The sequence below is a fragment of the Thamnophis sirtalis genome, unplaced genomic scaffold, assembly GCF_051295495.1.
Source record: "Thamnophis sirtalis isolate CommonGarterSnake01/CBP01778 unplaced genomic scaffold, rThaSir2_p1.2 scaffold_11, whole genome shotgun sequence".
NCBI classification, from domain to species: Eukaryota; Metazoa; Chordata; class Lepidosauria; order Squamata; family Natricidae; genus Thamnophis; species Thamnophis sirtalis.
This window is the reverse complement of record NW_028261391.1, coordinates 65,489,919-65,509,437: the sequence shown is the minus strand read 5'-3', so window position 1 is coordinate 65,509,437 and position 19,519 is coordinate 65,489,919. Positions and strand designations below refer to the sequence as shown.

Sequence of the window (19,519 nt, the reverse complement as noted above, 5' to 3'; positions counted from 1 at the left end):
TGAGCATTCTTAAATTAAAGAAAAAACCAGAAGCATGGTTTAGTTTGCTTCTTTAAAATAAAGTTTACTATTTTTGTACATATCAAAAACAAATGGAAAAACTAAATAACAACATCTCTTCAATCTTCTTTTCTAATTGAAGTAGAGACACTTTATAACACGATTTTCCAGTAAAGAACCCTTTTTAGTTGAAGTTGACACACTTTATTATTTTTCTCAATATTTAATAATATAAGGAATAGTTCTTTACAACTATTCATTAAAGATATAAACTCAGAGTTTCTAATACTACATAGATCTATCCAAATCAGGGGTGTGCAATTTTTCTATCTTGGGAGAACTTGACCCATTCTTCCCAGAATGTGATTATTCCCACGTATTTTATAATTTTCCCTTCTGTCACATAAACAAATTTATGATTCTGATTATAATTATAACTCAGTCCTCCAGAGATATTGGAGCCATATCAGTGGTGGGTTTCAAAAATTGTTCGAACCTACTCTGTGGGTGTGGCCTCCTTTGTGGGAACTTTGGCAACTTCATTCTCTAAAAAAGGTCAAGATCACATTGGCACAACTGAATGTATTAAAATTACTGTTATAAAGTTTTGAATGAAATACATCCAAGTAATTCTATTCATTCAATGATCAAAAAATAATAGTTGTTCTGAATTGATAGGATGTTTTCTTTCATTTGTCTTTCATATGACAGTTTATTCATATTACCAGAAAAATATGAAATTTAAGCCACTAATACATTTGAAATTAGAATCTTTTCTTTAGATTTTAGACCGTTCTAAACATCAATTCTCAGGGCTCAAAAGACTGCTTGAGGGGTTATGAAGAGGACTTCTTTTTGAAGAGTACAGTTTGAAGAATCATTTGAAGAACAGGCATTTAGAAAAAGATATGTGTAATAATTACTGACTGATAGCCAAGCGTTCACTTATGATATATGTCTAATCCATTTGGGGGAAAGGGATATAAGGAGAATGCAATGAAATGGGTGGATTTTGCAATGAAATAGGTGGATGTCATATAGGGAATATTGTGGAAAGGTTGTCATGTAAGTGTTTGAGTCAAGATGTCAATCACTGAAATGAGTTTCTGTTGGGATATAATTGTAAAAGAAAAGAAGAACTTAATGCTACCGTTACTGACTATAAAATTCTTACCCAGAAAATTGATACTTTATTTATATTACTCTACTGGTAGTGAAAGGAAAATACACTTTCTATCAAGATTTTTGGAAAACATGTATTTATGCCAAGCTTTTGCATGATTTCTTGCATTATAATATTTTATGAATAATTACTTAGATTTGGTATAGATTTGTAGATTGAGTTGAGCCGAGGTGGCGCAGTGGTTAAATGCAGCACTGCAGGCTACTTCAGCTGACTGCAGTTCTGCAGTTCGGCTGTTCAAATCTCACCGGCTCAGGGTTGACTCAGCCTTCCATCCTTCCGAGGTGGGTGAAATGAGGACCTGGATTGTTGTTGGGGGCAATATGCTGACTCTGTAAACCGCTTAGAGAGGGCTGAAAGCCCTATGAAGCGGTATATAAGTCTAACTGCTATTGCTATTGCAAGATTTGAATTACTTTATTTCTTTGCCATTCGTGAAAGACGCATCATTATATAAAGTGATTCCCTTAAAACAGCTCTGTCTCTGTTTGAATGTACCATCAGTCAAGTCCCCATTTCCTGCTTCAATCAGTGCTACACATTCATGTGTGAACCAGACCATGAATAGGAAGACACAATTACATCACAGAGTCCCTTTCATAAGAGCTGAATCTGAGATCACCACTGCAGCCCTTTGTTGCAATGATGTGGTTGGGCTTCTATAGAAATGTGAAGGCTTCAAAAATTAATCAGAATACCCACTGTTCCTGTGGAAATACAAATACAAAAATAATTTTGGAGTGATTTCTCTGAAGCTATTGAATGGGTAGCTACCCAGAGGGTGAATGTTTCATCTCGTTCCACTCCTCAGTACCTAGGATTTTTACCTTCTCTCTAGAAGACAAGACCTTGGTGTTTTCTCTTGCACACAGTAGCTATATCTGATTGTTTTACATTAGTTTACGTGGAATAGACTGTACATAGACATAACAGGCCAGCATGGAGTATCTTTCAAGTCTGAGATAGGCTGAATATATGCACACATAAACAACTGCGTGTTACACCATTTGAAATGCAACTATAAAAACATCCCCTTCTGTTCTGACCCCCCTCCTCCGTCCAGGAACGAAAGCCGAGAAAAACGTAAATGAAAATGTTTTTTAATCAGTCCAGACTCTCGTTGGCTGAAAGCCAAATCAACAAAGAGATAAGCACTCTGGCAGCAAGTCCTACAAACCTTGGCAGCAATGCAAACAAATTCTGGCAGCAATCCAGCCTGCCAAGTTTGTTTCTCGTTAGTCCCTAACGTTGAGTTCTGCAAGAAGGGCGTGGCACAAGCAGTCTCTTTTATAATCAGGAGAGGATCTTAATGAACATCAGTTGAGCGTAATTACCTCCTGTAATTACGTAGTTGTTCTTGACGCCGAGTAGCCCTTCGACGGCGTGCATCCCGGAACAACTCACAGGTCGTTTCTGTATCATTCTCCCTTGTCTCCTCCCCACTGATCCAAGGCTCAAGCGCCACCTGGTGACCAACCAGTCTCTCTGCGCCCTGCTCGGAGTCGGAACCCTGTCCAGGGTCCTCCACATCCTCCAGGGCCGACTCATAGGGCCCCTCACTGTCGGAGTCTGGTGGCAGCTCCAACGGCTCCTGCCGGGCCACAACACCGTCATACTGCAAACTACTTCAAATAATATTACACACTGCTAATGTAATTCATGCTTTTCAGAGTATATTTTTCTTTAAACAACATTTTCTTCAATAATTTTATTATGTTCTTTCTGTAGACAACATTTATGACATTGATAACTGCTGATACAAAAATAGCTTTCTATTACTGCCTAAAATGATTGCCTTTCAAACAGTATTACAAGGCTGTTTACATGTATAACTCCTAATTAGATAAGGCAAATATGAATTTGGAAAACAGCAAGTGTCTGAGTATAGTAGTAATAGGTATTGGGTAATGCCACTTTCTGAGACTATAATAATTTTTAATAAATTAGGGTGTGTTCCAGGATTGGATTGTTTATTACAATGAGATTTGTGTGCTTTATTTTTAGGATCATGCAGACAATCCATTGGGGGCAGCAGTAACTTTGGCTCATGAACTAGGCCACAATTTTGGTATGAACCATGATACACCGGAAAGAGATTGCAACTGCAAAACTGCCGACAAAGGCGGCTGCATTATGAACCCTTCAACTGCGTAAGTGCAAATTGTATTTGAAAAAAAATAAATTTGCCTGTTATTGTAGCTTTCCTTTTAAGTGAGAGGTATACCTCTGAAAACTTTGTAAGAAGACATCCTGTTTATAATAGCAATAGCAGTTAGCAATAGCAAGTTAGACTTATATACCGCTTCATAGGGCTTTCAGCCCTCTCTAAGCGGTTTACAGAGTCAGCATATTGCCCCCAACAACAATCCGGGTCCTCATTTCACCCACCTCGGAAGGATGGAAGGCTGAGTCAACCTTGAGCCGGTGAGATTTGAACCGCCGAACTGCAGCTAACAGTCAGCTGAAGTGGCCTGCAGTACTGCACTCTAACCACTGCGCCACCTCGGCTCTTCTTAACAACTGGACATTAATGCAGAGATTCTACAATAGCAATAGCAATAGCAGTAGACTTATATACCGCTTCATAGGGCTTTCAACACTCTCTAAGCGGTTTACAGAGAGTCAGCATATTGCCCCCAACAATCTGGGTCCTCATTTTACCCACCTCGGAAGGATGGAAGGCTGAGTCAACCCTGAGCCGGTGAGATTTGAACCGCTGAACTGCTGATCTAGCAGTAGCCTGCAGTGCTGCATTTAACCACTGCGCCACCTTGGCTCTTCTACATAATAGAAAATATTCTAAATTTTCAATTTTTGAAGAAAAGAAATATATTTTGGTACTCGTCACACCTCCCAGAACCAATTAATGAGGAGTACCAAGGTACCACTGTAGGGTTGGTCAATGTTAGCTTGGTAGATCAAGGGATGGAGGGAGTATGGTATACTGCCCCTCAGCAAAGCCATTGACAGATCTCTCATGATGTTCTCCTTACTAAAGTTGTAAAGAAGGTTATGGAAGATTGCAGAATGACGGTACTCAAAGTCTGCTAATTAATTTCAACTTGAGGGAAGCACTGAGTCGAACGTCCCAGGGCTCTGCCCTTTGCCCCGTGCTGTTGAGCACTGCAGGGTTTGGAGAGGGAATGAAGGGGATGCATACCAAATTTACAGATGATACGGAACTGGGAAGAGATGGCTAATACTTAAGAAATGGTGGATTCCAAAAGTTCTAGAGAGGCTTGAGCAGTGGGATAAAATGACTAGGGTGGATTTAATGAAGTAAAACTGGAAGTTCTGCATCTAGGTAGGAAAAATAAAAGCCACAAATCAGTGGTGGGTTTCAAAAATTGTTCGAACCTACTCTGTGGGTGTGGCCTCCTTTGTGGGAGCAGCTTGCCACCCATGTGACCGGATGGGAGTGGCTTGCCGCCCATGTGACCGGATATGAAGATGCCGACGACACTTGTCAGAACCACCTTAAATTACCTCACACACAGCACTGGCCTGCATAAGAATATGATGTAAACTTGTTTTTCAAAAGGCATCTTTGGTTTGTGTTAAAACAACTTCAACACACGCAATGTTCCGATTGCACCACAAACGCAGTAGTCATCCTTACCTTTCACAGAGGCACTGAGTTTTATAAATAGGAGCATGATAGTGTAGAATAATCATATCCAAGGACCAGTGGTGGGTTTCAAAAATGTTTGGAAGCTCTTCTGTAGGTGTGGCCTGCTTTCCGGGTCCACTGGTGGAACCTCTTCTAACCGGTTCGGTAGATTTGATGAACTGGTTCTACCGAATAGGTGTGAACTGGTAGGAAGCCACCTCTGCCACAAGTATATGGTGAGGAGAACTGGCTTAGCAACAGTAGACAGGAAAAGGATCTGGGAGTTCTTGTAAACTACCAGTTAAACATAACCCTGCAGTGTGAAGCAGCTGTTAAAAATTCAAATACTACTTTGGACTACATTACTAGGAACACACAATTTAGGTCATCGGAACTGTCCCAATTCTACCCCAGTCGCGGCCCAATAGTACTCTATTGCTGGTTCAAATAGTTTTGTCCTCATCCTGAATTCATTGCTTGTTTCTTTGTGACTTAACCTTCGTTCATTTTTTTCCTATTGCATGCATTTATTGCTTGAAGCTCTGCAAAATCCAAATAAACTTCCCTGAGAGCAAAAAAATATGTTTTAACTAGTTCAATTTGTTTAAATCATGATGAGCTCAATTTAAGGGAGTAGGTTACATTTTTTTTTGCTTTTGAGAAGATGGTTCTGATCTTCTTTTTCACTGTTTTTAAATGTGTGCATGCACATAAATGTGAACCTTGCCCTTTAGTTTAAAGATACTGCTGCCAGTGTGGTTTTATTTATGAATATACATGGAATTTATTTTCTGCTCTGCTGCCTATTGTTTAAACAGAATCAGGTGGTTATAGTAATACAAGTGCTTCCTAATGATAGCCTGGTTTACCAATCACATCCAGATGTCAAGTCCATTATAATCTCCTTTCTTGTTTCACTGCTGGTTTGAAATAAATATCCTTTTCTCACCCCTCTTGCATCTCATGTTATCTTCAGGAAGCTGAAAATGCTTAGTTCTAAATCAGCCAAGACCAAGAATGTGTACCGCCATGTTGAATATTCTATTACTGGTTTGAATGTTATATCAGAATTTTTAAAGGAAATTTGGGTGATTTTATAAATAGACATTTTCATTAGCCCAGAAATTAGTCCAGAAAAATCACCAGCTCACAAAATTGCTTACCAGCCTTTCAAATCAAACAATTTTTTTTGATAGATATCATAGCCCTAATAGAAAAGATAATCTTAGTTCTTTGAACAACTTCCCTAGAAGTATTCTTATTTGTCACAAACAATTCCTACATTTTGTTTTTATATTATGTAGCAATAGCAATATCAGTTAGACTTATATACCGCTTCATAGGGCTTTCAGCCCTCTCTAAGCAGTTTACAGAGTCAGCATATTGCCCCCAACAACAATCCAGGTCCTCATTTTACCCACCTCGGAAGGATGGAAGGCTGAGTCAACCCTGAGCCGGTGAGATTTGAACAGTCGAACTGCAGAACTGCAGTCAGCTGACGTAGCCTGCAGTGCTGCATTTAACCACTGCGCCACCTCGGCTCATTCAATGTAGGAGAAATGATAATCAAGATTGGACAGATGAGATCTCCAAAATAATAATAATGAGATACATTTTCTCATGCAGTGCTCATTCTCAATAAGGAGAACTAGTGTTACTTCTTCTTTTCTTTCCAAAGACTTAAGACTTGTAGAAACTAAATTTCACCAATACACATTTCCACATCTTTCACACCCACCAAACTGAAAGTCTAACTGCCCAGATTAGGTTGGAGTTCCAGAAGATTTGAGGAGGGACACTATTGTTCATGTATCTTATTTGGTGTAATGATTACAAAGATTACATTTCCCATATATCTTCTCACCTTCTAGCAAGCCCACCACTGCTCTTGGTATTTTTCTCATTCTGGATGTTGTTGTCACACCCAATTCACATGGACTCTATCCAGTGGTGGGTTTCAAAAATTGTTCGAACCTACTCTGTGGGTATGACCTCCTTTGTGGGAGTGGCTTGCCGCCCATGTGACCGGATGGGAGTGGCTTGCCGCCCATGTGACCGGATATGAAGATGCTGACGACACTTGTCAGAACCACCTTAAATTACTTCACACACAGCACTGGCATGCATAAGAATAGGATGTAAACTTGTTTTTTAAAAGGCATCTTTGGTTTGCGTTAAAACAACTTCAACACACGCAATGTTCTGATTGCACCACAAACGCAGTAGTCATCCTTACCTTTCACAGAGGCACTGAGTTTTATAAATAGGAGCATGATAGTGCAGAATAATCATATCCAAGGACCAGTGGTGGGTTTCAAAAAAGTTTGGAACCTCTTCTATAGGTGTGGCCTGCTTTCCGGGTCCACTGGTGGAACCTCTTCTAACCGGTTCGGTAGATTTGACGAACCGGTTCTACCGAATAGGTGCGAACTGGTAGGAACCCACCTCTGACTCTATCTATTATTTTGAGAACTATATTTTGTCATGAGAACTTTATTTTGCATGTCTTGTTGAGATATCTTCAGTTTTCATTCTGCATATGAAATCTTCCTGAAAAAAACCCTTCTGCCTTTTGGACTTCTTTCTATTCATACAAACAGGTTACTACTTCCCCATAGCAATATATTGGTTGGCATTTTATGCTAGTGATAATATATTGACATGCAAATACTGATACAAGGTCAGTATGTTGTATCATTTGCATACATTTTTGTATTATTAGTGCATCCAAATTGCATGATTGTAGCAGTCATAATTAAGTGTCTTTACTTTGAACCTTCTTCTCACAAGACTGTAACAATTTCTGGGACACTACACTACACTTTCACCATAGCATCATATAAGTGTTTGCAAAAAGCTTAAATGAACTACTATCAGGAAAAGCTTATTTAACAGAGAAACGTCTTTGAAGATGATCATAATAGTGTTAAGATTTGTCTGCTTGGTTTTCTATTAAATGATTTGTGGCTCGGGGAAGGGAGCGTGTCATGACCCTTTATTTTAATAATGAATTTGAAACCAGGCCATTTGTAACCTTTGCCCAGCCCTAATTAGTTTACAGGCTTAGGAGAGGCCATGCCTCCCCGTAGAACATGATTAAATTGCTTCAGCTCAACATTTTTGATCCAGCTGCTGAAATTATTGTAAGAACAGACAGCAAACAGGAAATAAATGGGTATAGATCAGCAGTTCCCAACCTTTATGGCTTGGCGGTCAGGCCAGGGGTGGGGAACGGGGAATGGGGAACTGGACTGTGCAAGCATCACTCACATGAGTTGAGCTGCATGCATGGGTGCACCAGCCAGCCACTCATGCCTGCCCACTTCCAAACCAGCCATGATCCGGCCCTGGTCCGCAGCTCAGGGCATGGGGACCTGTTGTGACTCAGCAGAAGTTTGCTGTGAGTTGAGTCGGGATGCAGGAATAACAATGCAGCTGGGGCTCGTTAATGTTGTCTTCTGGCGATAAAAGGACAGATGGTGCCACGCCCTGGTTGCAGAAGTCAACGTTCGTCATTCGTTTATGGAGAATTCAGTTCCGATTCTGTTTGAGTTTGTGAGACACTTGGATAAGTGATTTTGCTTCTTGAAAACTTGGTGCTGTAAGAGTTTTGTTTCTGCATTCTGTTATCTTCTTGCCAGAGACTTTATTTATGTTTATTTTGGGCTCGCAGCCAGTCTGAGCCGAGGACTGATAAAGTTCTTTCCTTTTAAGTCTGTCTGCCTCTTGTCTTTGAACAAGCAAAGGAGGGGGGACAGAACAGGGACCCCTGATGTAGATTACAAATTTACATGAGATTCAGCAAATAGCCTCATGAACACAACTGCGACTCTTGCTAGACTTCTGCTGCACTTCACTAGATAGTTTGGGGGATTGAGGAGTATATGCAGGGTCCGAGTGAGTGTTGAAAAACTGACTAACACTAATTGCTTTGTCCAGTAATTATGTCATCTCTCCCTGTCCAGAAAAGAATAAATAAAAATGAACTGAAGTAATAGGAAGCATTCTAGTAGGCTATTTAGGTTGAAAGACACCAATAGGTTAAATCTGCTTTCTGATACACAAATTGTTGTGATTGGCCACAGCATTGTTCTGTAACTCCCACCCCTGATATTCTATTCTATTCTATTCTATTTATTAAATTTATAGGCCACCCAATCCCGAAGGACTCCGGGCGGCTTACAGGAAATAAAATTTAAGAGAAAGGTAAAAACAAACAAACAGAAGAAAGCAGATTAAAAGAAACACATCATGCACCCAGTCTAATCGGGGTTGGACCTTGGTCAAGAGGTCAACAGCCCCAGGCCTGCCGGAATAGCCAGGTTTTGATAGCTTTTCGGAAGGCCATGAGAGTGGGTAAGATCCGGATCTCTGGGGGTAGTTCATTCCATAGGGCTGGAGCGGCAACAGAGAAGGCCCTCCTCCGAGGTGCCGCCAGCCGACATTGTCTAGCTGATGGCACCTGGAGAAGGCCCATCCTGTGTGATCTTATCAGTCGTAGGGAGGTGTGCGGCAGAAGACGGTCTCGTAGATATAGGTCTTGGTCAACATGAATGTGAGTATAAATAAGATCAGATAAGCATTTCTGAAATGACGTAAGCTAGCCTTGATGAGAATTGTATTCTCCATAAAACTTTGCTTGGAAAATAATTACTTTTGGTTTTAGACAGTTGTCAAAAAAATCTGACATCTTTCTTATTAGGGCTGTGCAGCACTTCAGATTTGATTCCAGAAAGGTACTTTAGAGCATTTGGAGATGTAAGCAAAATCTTGAATGTGCCACACTTGCACAGTCTTCATAAGTGAGACCAGTCCAGTTTATATATGTATATAAAGAAGAGCCGAGGTGGCGCAGTGGTTAGGGTGCAGTACTGCAGGCCACTTCAGCTGACTGTGATCTGCAGTTCAGCGGTTCAAATCTCACCGGCTCAAGGTCGACTCAGCCTTCCATCCTTCCGAGGTGGGTGAAATGAGGACCCAGACTGTGGGGGAGATATGCTGACTCTGTAAACCGCTTAGAGAGGGCTGAAAGCCCTATGAAGCGGTATATAAGTGTAATAAATAAATAAATATGTATATTACTATTCCAAATATCTTTTCAGTTCATTGCTTCCTTCTTTCCCTGATTTCTTCCAGCAGTCTTTTTATAGACGTGTATCTGAGTATATGACCTAACCATGTCTCAATTATCTTTCTTCGATGGCCTTTGTGAGGCTTCTTTATTCCCATGACATCCCCTGGACTTGAGGATTTGATCTTTTTATTCATCCTAAATGCCTCTTTTCAAAGCCTCCTTGAATATGGTTCATGTCTCACAGTTACAAAGAAGAATTCACCAGATGTTCTAATTAGTCTTTCTTACTCTTAATTTTAACTCAATTTTCCTTAAGGTCAGATTAGTCTTCATGCTTAGAAAAGCTTTCCTTTCTAAGGATATTCCTGACAATTTCTATTTTCTTCTTCATTTCACCAGCTGTCTTCCTATCTTCTATGAACAAGTGTCCAAGATAAGTACAGTTCTTGACTTGTATAAAATTTTGGAGATATTTCCCCCCTTTTAAAAAAATATTTATATATGACCCAAAGATTTTACTTGGTGTATTCTCAGTTAGAAGCTCCTGGTTCTTTCCTTTTACTACCAGGAGTACAATATCCTCTGCATATCTTGTTTATTTTCACATCCTCATATTCAGTCCTGGTCCAGTGCTTAGTTCATCCAATATTTTTCAGAGTGGACATTGAAAAGCGGGGTGGGGGGGAGGACACAATCATGGCACACTTCTTTCTGGATTTAATACTTCTTTGAAAAGGCTCCTTCAAGCTTTAAAGACTTTGCTCCCAACACAGATTCATTATAATACTAATGTCTTTGTCATCCTTTCCAACTCAGTAGCAGTTCAAGCCTGCTGAACTGAATTGCAAGCCTGTGGTTGCAATTCAAATGCTAGATGTATTTTACCATTCTTTGGATTTAAATAGGGATTTTGGCGTTTCTTGAAGTCCTTCTTGGTAAAATAGAGACAGTTATAGCACTACAATTTTTTAAATAAAATGTGAGATCATATTTTATAACATAACATAAAGAACAGATAAATGGTGATAAAAATAAATAACACATCTTGAGTATCAGTGGTGGGTTTTAAAAATTGTTTGAACCTACTCTGTGGGTGTGGCCTCCTTTGTGGGAGTGGCTTACCACCCATGTGACCGGATGGGAGTGGCTTGCTGCCCATGTGACCGTATATGAAGATGCCGACGACACTTGTCAGAACCACCTTAAATTACCTCACACCCAGCACTGGCATGCATAAGAATAGGATGTAAACTTGTTTTTTAAAAGGCATCTTTGGTTTGCGTTAAAACAACTTCAACACACGCAATGTTCTGATTGCACCACAAACACAGTAGTCATCCTTACCTTTCACAGAGGCACTGAGTTTTATAAATATGAGCATGATAGTGTAGAATAATCATATCCAAGGACCAGTGGTGGGTTTCAAAATTTTTTGGAACCTCTTCTGTAGGTGTGGCCTGCTTTCCGGGTCCACTGGTGGAACCTCTTCTAACTGGTTTGGTAGATTTGACAAACCGGTTCTACCGAATAGGTGCAAACTGGTAGGAACCCACCTCTGTTGAGTATCCAGAAAAAATAGTGGTGTTATTAACAGTGTTACTAACTTAAGAACTGCAATGATTCACTTAGTAAAGTGGGACAAAACTCACTTAACAAATGTCTCACAGCAACTTAGAAATTTTGGACTCAATTGTGGTTGTAAATTGAGGACTATCTCTAGATAAAAAGTGATACCATTGAAAAGGTATTATTTAAACAAGTGTCGTCATTCAAAAATCACAATGGAGCTGTATTCAAGATACTGAGCATCATCTGCTTCATTTATTACTATAGCAATAGCAATAGCAGTAGACTTATATACCGCTTCATAGGCCTTTCAGGCCTCTCTAAGCGGTTTACAGAGAGTCAGCATATTGCCCCCAACAATCTGGGTCCTCATTTTACCCACTTCGGAAGGATGGAAGGCTGAGTCAACCCTGAGCCGGTGAGATTTGAACCGCTAACCTGCTGATCTAGCAGTAGCCTGCAGTGCTGCATTTAACCACTGCGCCACCTTGGCTCTTCTTACTATATTCCTGGTCCCAACTTATACTATGGAGAAAGAATGTATGGGCACATGTGACTATGTTCTGCCATATGTATTAAATTGGAATAGGTTTTTAAAATAGGTTTTTGACCAAGCAACTGCAACAGTAACAACTAAAGATTATCCTGAACATGATTTATAACAGATTATTTAAATAGTTGGTGTATTAAGAATTCAGCTTCTTTGAAGCAATCTTCAATGAAAATTCCAAGATAAAAGAGAGGGCCATATGATGCTATTCAAAGGCAATGATATTAGCAATACACCATACATCATTTGTATCCTGCTTGCTTAAAATTATTCTTTCATCTTTCATTTCATATGAGTAGCTTGGGAACAATAACACAGTGGAAGTTTAAAGCCATGTATTTGTTTTGGCAAGTAACCTACTTAAACACTGCCAATTGATGTACATCGAAAGCTTTAAGTCTCTGGAGAGGCTTTGGGCCTCTCTGAACGATGATTTCCAATACATATGCACACTCAATTCTACACATAATGAGATCAGAAACAAGCTTCTGCCCTTTTTTAAGAGCCCATATTCAAGTCTATCTTTGTGGGTGATTGAGTTTAATGTGGGTGCTCTATTTTAATTCCAATAGGGAGGACATATCCTAAAGTTTGATTCTTGAAATACAAGGTCCTTGCTTAGATAGTCAGTCCTGTATGACGTTTTCTCCTTGTGGAAAACAACATAGACTTATACATTCTTAATAAATAGTAATATCCAGTTTATTTTATTTTTTTATTCTCCTAGAACAGGAGTTACTTTCGTGAAAATCGGGCTAACCTTTTTATAAGTTAAAAAAGAAAAAGATTCATTCCTATCTGCATTATGTGTATTAGAAACAGACAATCCAGTCCACTCTGAGGATTAGCTCCAGAACTTCAAAAATGTTCTCATATATTCTGAAAGATCTTAGGAATGACTTTAATTTGCCTTATTTTTAGCTACGTTTCTTTAAAGTTTGTTCTTCTAACTACAGTGATACCTCGGTACCAGTGGTGGGTTTCAAAAATTGTTTGAACCTACTCTGTGGGTGTGGCCTCCTTTGTGGGAGTGGCTTGCCACCCATGTGACCGGATATGAAGATGCCGACGACACTTGTCAGAACCACCATAAATTACCTCACACACAGCACTGGCATGCATAGGAATAGGATGTAAACTTGTTTTTTAAAAGGCATCTTTGGTTTCCAGCTGGTACCTGGAACCTCTTCTGTAGGTGTGGCCTGCTTTACGGGTCCAGTGGTGGAACCTCTTCTAACCGGTTCAGTAGATTTGATGAACCGGTTCTACCGAATAGGTGCGAACTGGTAGGAACCCACCTCTGGTACAGAGACCAAATTTTCACATCAAAATGTGCTGAGTAACAAATTCGGTGTGTTTCAAAGCAGTTGAGTACCAGGTTACCACTGTAATAAAGTGACCGCATCTTTCTTATTTTGAAGGAGAGCGCCATGAAATTATGAGCAAAAAATATTTCTGTTTATCAGCACATCTGTACATCTGATAGATTTCAAGACTTGGAAGGATTTATGCAAGAAAGGAATGGTGGTGCCTCTTCCAAATGTGGTACTCTGGAAGTAGGAAGAAATCTAAAACATTAATATAATGAAAGGAACCATTAAGCCAGCCAGTTAGTTAAGCCAAATCATAAAACATCATCACAAAGCAGCAAAATTATATTTTCCAAGATTGATCAACTTTCCACAGTACTGAATGGAGGGAAGGGAACTGCGAAGATTATTATTACTTAAGGGCAGATCATATTTCTCCTTCCTTCTGCTCTCCATCACAGCATCTTACACAAACAACAAAGCCCATTTCCTACCAAATGGGGGGAAAAAGGAAGGCAATGGAGACATAATTTATAATATAATGTAGCCGTGATTTTAAGCGATAGATCCAGATCAGGGCTCTCGGGAGAGTTCGAATTTGAAGTGGAACAAATGAGATATTTCCACTCAACTGAATACAAATAAAAATCTATTCCAAATTACCACATCCTCTTTGGAATTTGGGCTTCCCCTCGATCTGATTCAGAGCTCCAGCAGAAATGGAGGAATAATATCTTGAGGCTTTGGAAACAGTCAGTCCATGTATATCAGTGTTTTACTTAAAGTTTCTCTTGAGTTGGTCTCCTGTGCTGTACTTGTTGTTTGCCTTGAATGATATCATCGGAAACCAGAACAAACGAGGTGGAAGGAAATTGTGTGGAAACCTGGACACAATGAGGTAAAGCCAGAAGAAGCTTGAATTTCTACTTGTACCATCTGCTTCTCAGGCAAACAATAACCCTCTTTATTTCCGTCCATTGTATATGTGGTAGTTTGTTATAATGGATGCGTGGAGGAATTAAAATTGAGAGAATGTTGTTGAATGTTTATTTTATTTATATGCCGCCCTTTTCCCCCGAAGGGGACTCAGGGCGGCTCACAACTCAACCAAGGGAGAGGGATGCAGACAAAAATTAAAACGACACGCAACAATACATAATTTAAAACACACAAGAGTCATACCATTCGAGAAGGGGGTAGAAGCTTTTTAGCCCCAGGCCTGTCGGAATAGCCAGGTTTTAAGGGCTTTGCGGAAGGCCTGGAGGGTGGTGAGAGTTCGAATCTCCACGGGGAGTTCGTTCCAGAGGGTCGGAGCGGCCACAGAGAAGGCTCTCCTCCGGGTAGTCGCCAGTCGACACTGGCCGGCGGATGGAATCCAGAGGAGGCCTAATCTGTGGGATCTAATCGGTCTAGAGGAGGTAATTGGCAGCAGGCGGTCTCTCAAGTACCCAGGTCCAATACCATGAAGGGCTTTATAAGTGACGACTAGCGCCTTGAAGCGTATCCGGAGACCAATAGGCAGCCAGTGCAGCTCGCGGAGGATTGATTAATACGCTTGAACATCTTCAGTAAGCAGAACAATTATTAGTCGCAGGCAAGAATGGTTAACCCCAGATTAACTGATTTTTCTTAAATTAGAAATGCTTTGCATTTCTCAGGCCTGCTGCTGTTTATAGATGTTTATATGCAGAATCAGCAGAAAGTTCTGAATTTATCTATTTAATGATTTTTAGGAAATGAAATTATCTTGGCAAGGTAAACCATTCCTAATTAAATTCTGCAGCATCTATGTTTCCAGCCCAGTCTGAATTTAAATACACATACATACAAACACAGTCCTGCCCAATAAATTAGTTGTGACAGGCTTGCTGTTTTGCCAGCAATGTAACTTGCAATTTTTTTAAAGAAAAAAAAATCACAGGGATATAGTTTAATGCCTCCCCATTTTCAATGGTAAGAAACAAGCATGAAATGTCTGAATAGTCTTATGTCAGCATCTCATTTAAATTCTTGAAATCAACACGGTACAGCTGCAGTGCAATCATTGTTCATTTGCTATTAAACATTTTAACACCATTATAAGTATCTTTAATTTTTTCCAATAGAAAAAGTCATAGTTATAACTTTAAACAATGTCCAGATTTTCCATGCTTCCTTATTTTATTTTCCAACATGTGTTGTAGAAAAAACAGGAGACGCAAGCCAGCTCTTCAGGGAAGAAATAGTTTATTTGCGCAGGTTCATAGCAAAGAATAATTGGCCTGAACAATGAGTGACAGGCAGGAAATCCCTTATATAGTTTTTAGCTTTTAGCTAAGCCATCTGCTAGTTTTGGAAACACCCCTCAAGATTTGCCCCTGAGTTACAGCAATATTATGTCTACAGGAAGTTATAATACCTAGTCAGCCAACGGTCAACTATAGCATAAATTTGGCGAAGTGAATTGTGTCTTTCCAGACAGATTTTACAGTCAAGCCAGCAGATACATTAAAATGGAGACTTTTGCTTCAGCAGATTTCATGTGCAGACTTCCTTCTAACCCGTGTCTAACCGCACCATGTCCTAAAAGCAAACCTTTGCAATTTCTATATATGAACAGTTAAAGCTTAATATCATGAAACCCTAGTTTGGTTCAGGCTTGAAGCCTACTTTAGTTCAGCCTGCTACCTCACATGTGAATGCTTTTTTGCGTAATGTAGGGGTGTCAAACTCAAGGCCTGTCGGCCGGATCCAGCCATAGGGTGCTTAGATATGGCCTGCAGGGCCACCCTGGAAACAGCGATGGGCTGGCCCACGGTACCTCAGCCACACGCAGGCCCCTGAGTCCATTTTTTGCTGGAGGCAGAGCACTTGAGCCACCACAGGTGCCCCCGACACAAGTGGCATCGAGCTGGTCACACACACACACACGCCCTCTGAGGTAAAACACCACCCTGATGTGGCCCTCAAGTGAAATCAAAGGACCTAATGCCTACAGTGAAGCGTTAATGACGTTATACTTTTATTTTGAATGCTTAGAGTGGAATACTTGTGACTGAATGCATGTTGAAACAAAATAATTCTTTATAATATGTAAAAGAAACACACACACCCCTCCCAAAAAAACCCTCAGCATATCAAAATAAAGTACTTAGCTAAGCATTTTCCTAGTTAGGCTAACTTGCTATGTATAAACACTTTGTGTGTGTGTGTGTGTGTGTGTGTGTGTGTGTGTGTGTGTTTTTAAAAAAGGAAGGGGCATTTGGTGATTCATATGGCTTTAGGCTTCTGTCGGCGCGCTGTTGTCGGTGCGCTCCTGCGCTCATTCATCGGTGCGATTTTGAACTCGCGGTTTTCTCCCCGCGGTTAAGTTGGCGCGCTTTTGTCAAGCGCGCATTTGTCGAGCGTGCATTTGTCTGTGAACCAAATTCTGCTGTTGTTCATGTGCTTCTTTTTTTCTGTGAGAGATGCTATCTTGAGACGCTTCGGGTTATATGTCATGGTATCTGTGTGTTTAATCCTTCAACCCTGTAGATCAGGGTTGAACTGCTTTCTGAACATGGCTGAGTTGCAGACATTTCATTATTCAACTAGGTATCATCATCCATGCGAGTCTCATCTTACTTAGCTGGCTAATGAAACATTTGCAAGCATCAACCAAGCTCACAGAGCGCCGAAAACTCCACATGGGTAGCTATACAAATCTAATAAACAAACAGAAAAATAAGCACAGCAATGTGAGCATCCAACTATATAATGTGACTGCTGAGAAAGATGTTTACTCTTTGTGAAAACCAGACCTTTGCTTGATTAATGCGATGCCATTTGTCTTCTTTTTCCTTTTATAAATAGATCTAAATTTAAAGCAGCTGCTTTCTTTAATGAAAGTTATTTTAAGATGATGGATTAAGCCATACTGTTTCCTTATTCTTCATGTAAGGTAGATGCTATAAGTGTTGCTTCATTCTCTAGGTAGTTTTTTTTAAATGTAATATGAAAAAGATAAATAACCAATGTATACATACACACCTACTTGATGTGTATGTGCTTGTGATGGTATAGATTTTCTCTTTCCATAGACTATGGATACAGTCAGCTGTACATTTTAGCTATATGACACATATGTGATTCATATGACATGTCAATCATGTACAGCCTATTCTATGTCAGCTAGATCCTCCAATCTAGCAATTACCTGTCAAGCCAACTATATCCTACATACCAGAGGTGGGTTCCTACCAATTTGCACCAGTTCGGTAGAACCGGTTCGTCAAATCTACCGAACCGGTTAGAAGAGGTTCCACCAGAAAGCAGGCCACACCTACAGAAGAGGTTCCAAAAAATTTTGAAACCCACCACTCACACACACACAGAAAGAGAGAGAGAGAAAGAAAAAGAGAAAGAAAGGAAGAAAGAAAAAAAGAAAAAAAGAAAGAAAAAGTTAGAGAGATGAAAGAAAAAAAAGGAAAAAGGGACAGAGAGACAAAAGAAAGGAAAGAGAGAGAGAGAGAGAGAGAGAGAGAGAGAGAGAGAAAGAAAGAAAGAAAGAAAGAAAGAAAGAAAGAAAGAAAGAAAGAAAGAAAGAAAGAAAGAAAAAACACATGGCCGGCAAGCCACTCCCACCAGGTCACATGGCTGGCAAGCCACTCCCACAAAGGAGGCCACACCCACAGAGTAGGTTCGAAAAAATTTTGAAACCCACCACTGCTACATACACACAGGAAACAGTCAAGATACAGGACACAGATTAGTAATTGGAAGGTTTTAGTTAATGGTGCTGCGTGTATCAGTGACTAGTTTGCCAGTGACTAATGTTATTTTGTTCTCTATTTGTGAGGTAAGGAAGAGCTACATATTCTTCCATCAGTGCATTGCTGACATAGATCACAAATTTCTAATTTTCAAAACTAATGTTGTTATCAGTCTTCTATCTGTAGTAAAAACTGTCTTAACTTCTTCTATATATCCTTTCTGACAAGAACATGTATAGAATTTTTCTGTGTGTGTGTGTGTGTGTGTGTTTGTGTGTGTGTGTGTGTGTGTTTGTGTGTGTGTGTATTCCCATATGTATATAAAATACCATGATAAAAAATGAAGTTGTTTCACTGGCTCAGTCCTTTCCATAGTAAATTTTTGACTTCTTGGCAAAAAGCTTTGTCAAAACAGCCTAGAATGAAATACTAGTGCTTCCAGCTGTGGTTTTATATAGCAGGGTGCCAGAAAATAATTAAATGCTTACAAGATGCCTATTGATTGACACCTCTGGGAAGCTTCTTTTGGCAAACATTTCTTTGGGTAGTGTTTCTGTGTGTGAGAACAATGTGTTGTTCTCTACCACTCTACCTGTTAATAAAACACCAATGTTGTGTTCTATCTTCTAGGATTTCAATTTTGGTTTTTCCCCATTTTGCATTATAAAAATGCTTTGAAATCAGGGAAAAGGAGAAAAACTCTAGCTTTGTGAATAGTTATTTAAATATTAGGTAAGTCCTAGCCAGTGGTGGGTTTCAAAAATTGTTCGAACCTACTCTGTGGGTGTGGCCTCCTTTGTGGGAGTGGCTTGCTGCCCATGTGACCAGATGGGAGTGGCTTGCCGCCCATGTGACCGGATATGAAGATGCCGACAACACTTGTCAGAACCACCTTAAATTACCTCTCACACAGCACTGGCATGCATAAGAATATGATGTAAACTTGTTTTTTTAAAAGGCATCTTTGGTTTGCGTTAAAACAACTTCAACACACGCAATGTTCTGATTGCACCACAAACGCAGTAGTCATCCTTACCTTTCACAGAGGCACTGAGTTTTATAAATATGAGCATGATAGTGTAGAATAATCATATCCAAGGACCAGTGATGGGTTTCAAAAATTTTTGGAACCTCTTCTGTAGGTGTGGACTGCTTTCCGGGTCCACTGGTGGAACCTCTTCTAACCGGTTCAGTAGATTTGATGAACCAGTTCTACCGAATAGGTGTGAACTAGTAGGAACCCACCTCTGGTCCTAGCATAATCTTTGCACTAATGAAAATTCCTTATCATGCTGTGAAGGCTAGACCTTTCTTGAAGATTTTCTGAATATTTGTCCAGCAGCATCCATTTAATCTGAAGCGTAGAGGAGACAACTTGGAAACTGATTGCAAGCAAAGTGCTTCCAATGGTAATGTCGGTGATTTATCATGATTCACTTATTGTTAGGAATAGATGCCATGTTTAGTGCAACAATCTAGGCACAAACTAATTTAGT

The 19,519-nt window shown here is 39.9% G+C and overlaps 1 protein-coding gene across 1 annotated transcript in view; it reads left to right on the top strand.

Annotated features, from left to right (window-relative positions):
- The window catches only part of ADAM12 (ADAM metallopeptidase domain 12), a 319,094-nt gene that overhangs the window by 210,936 nt on the left and 88,639 nt on the right, over positions 1-19,519 (top strand). The window contains exon 11 of the mRNA XM_087725973.1: positions 3,188-3,333. Within this exon, the coding sequence (XP_087582099.1) occupies positions 3,188-3,333 (146 nt within the window). The remainder of the gene's footprint in view (positions 1-3,187; positions 3,334-19,519) is intronic.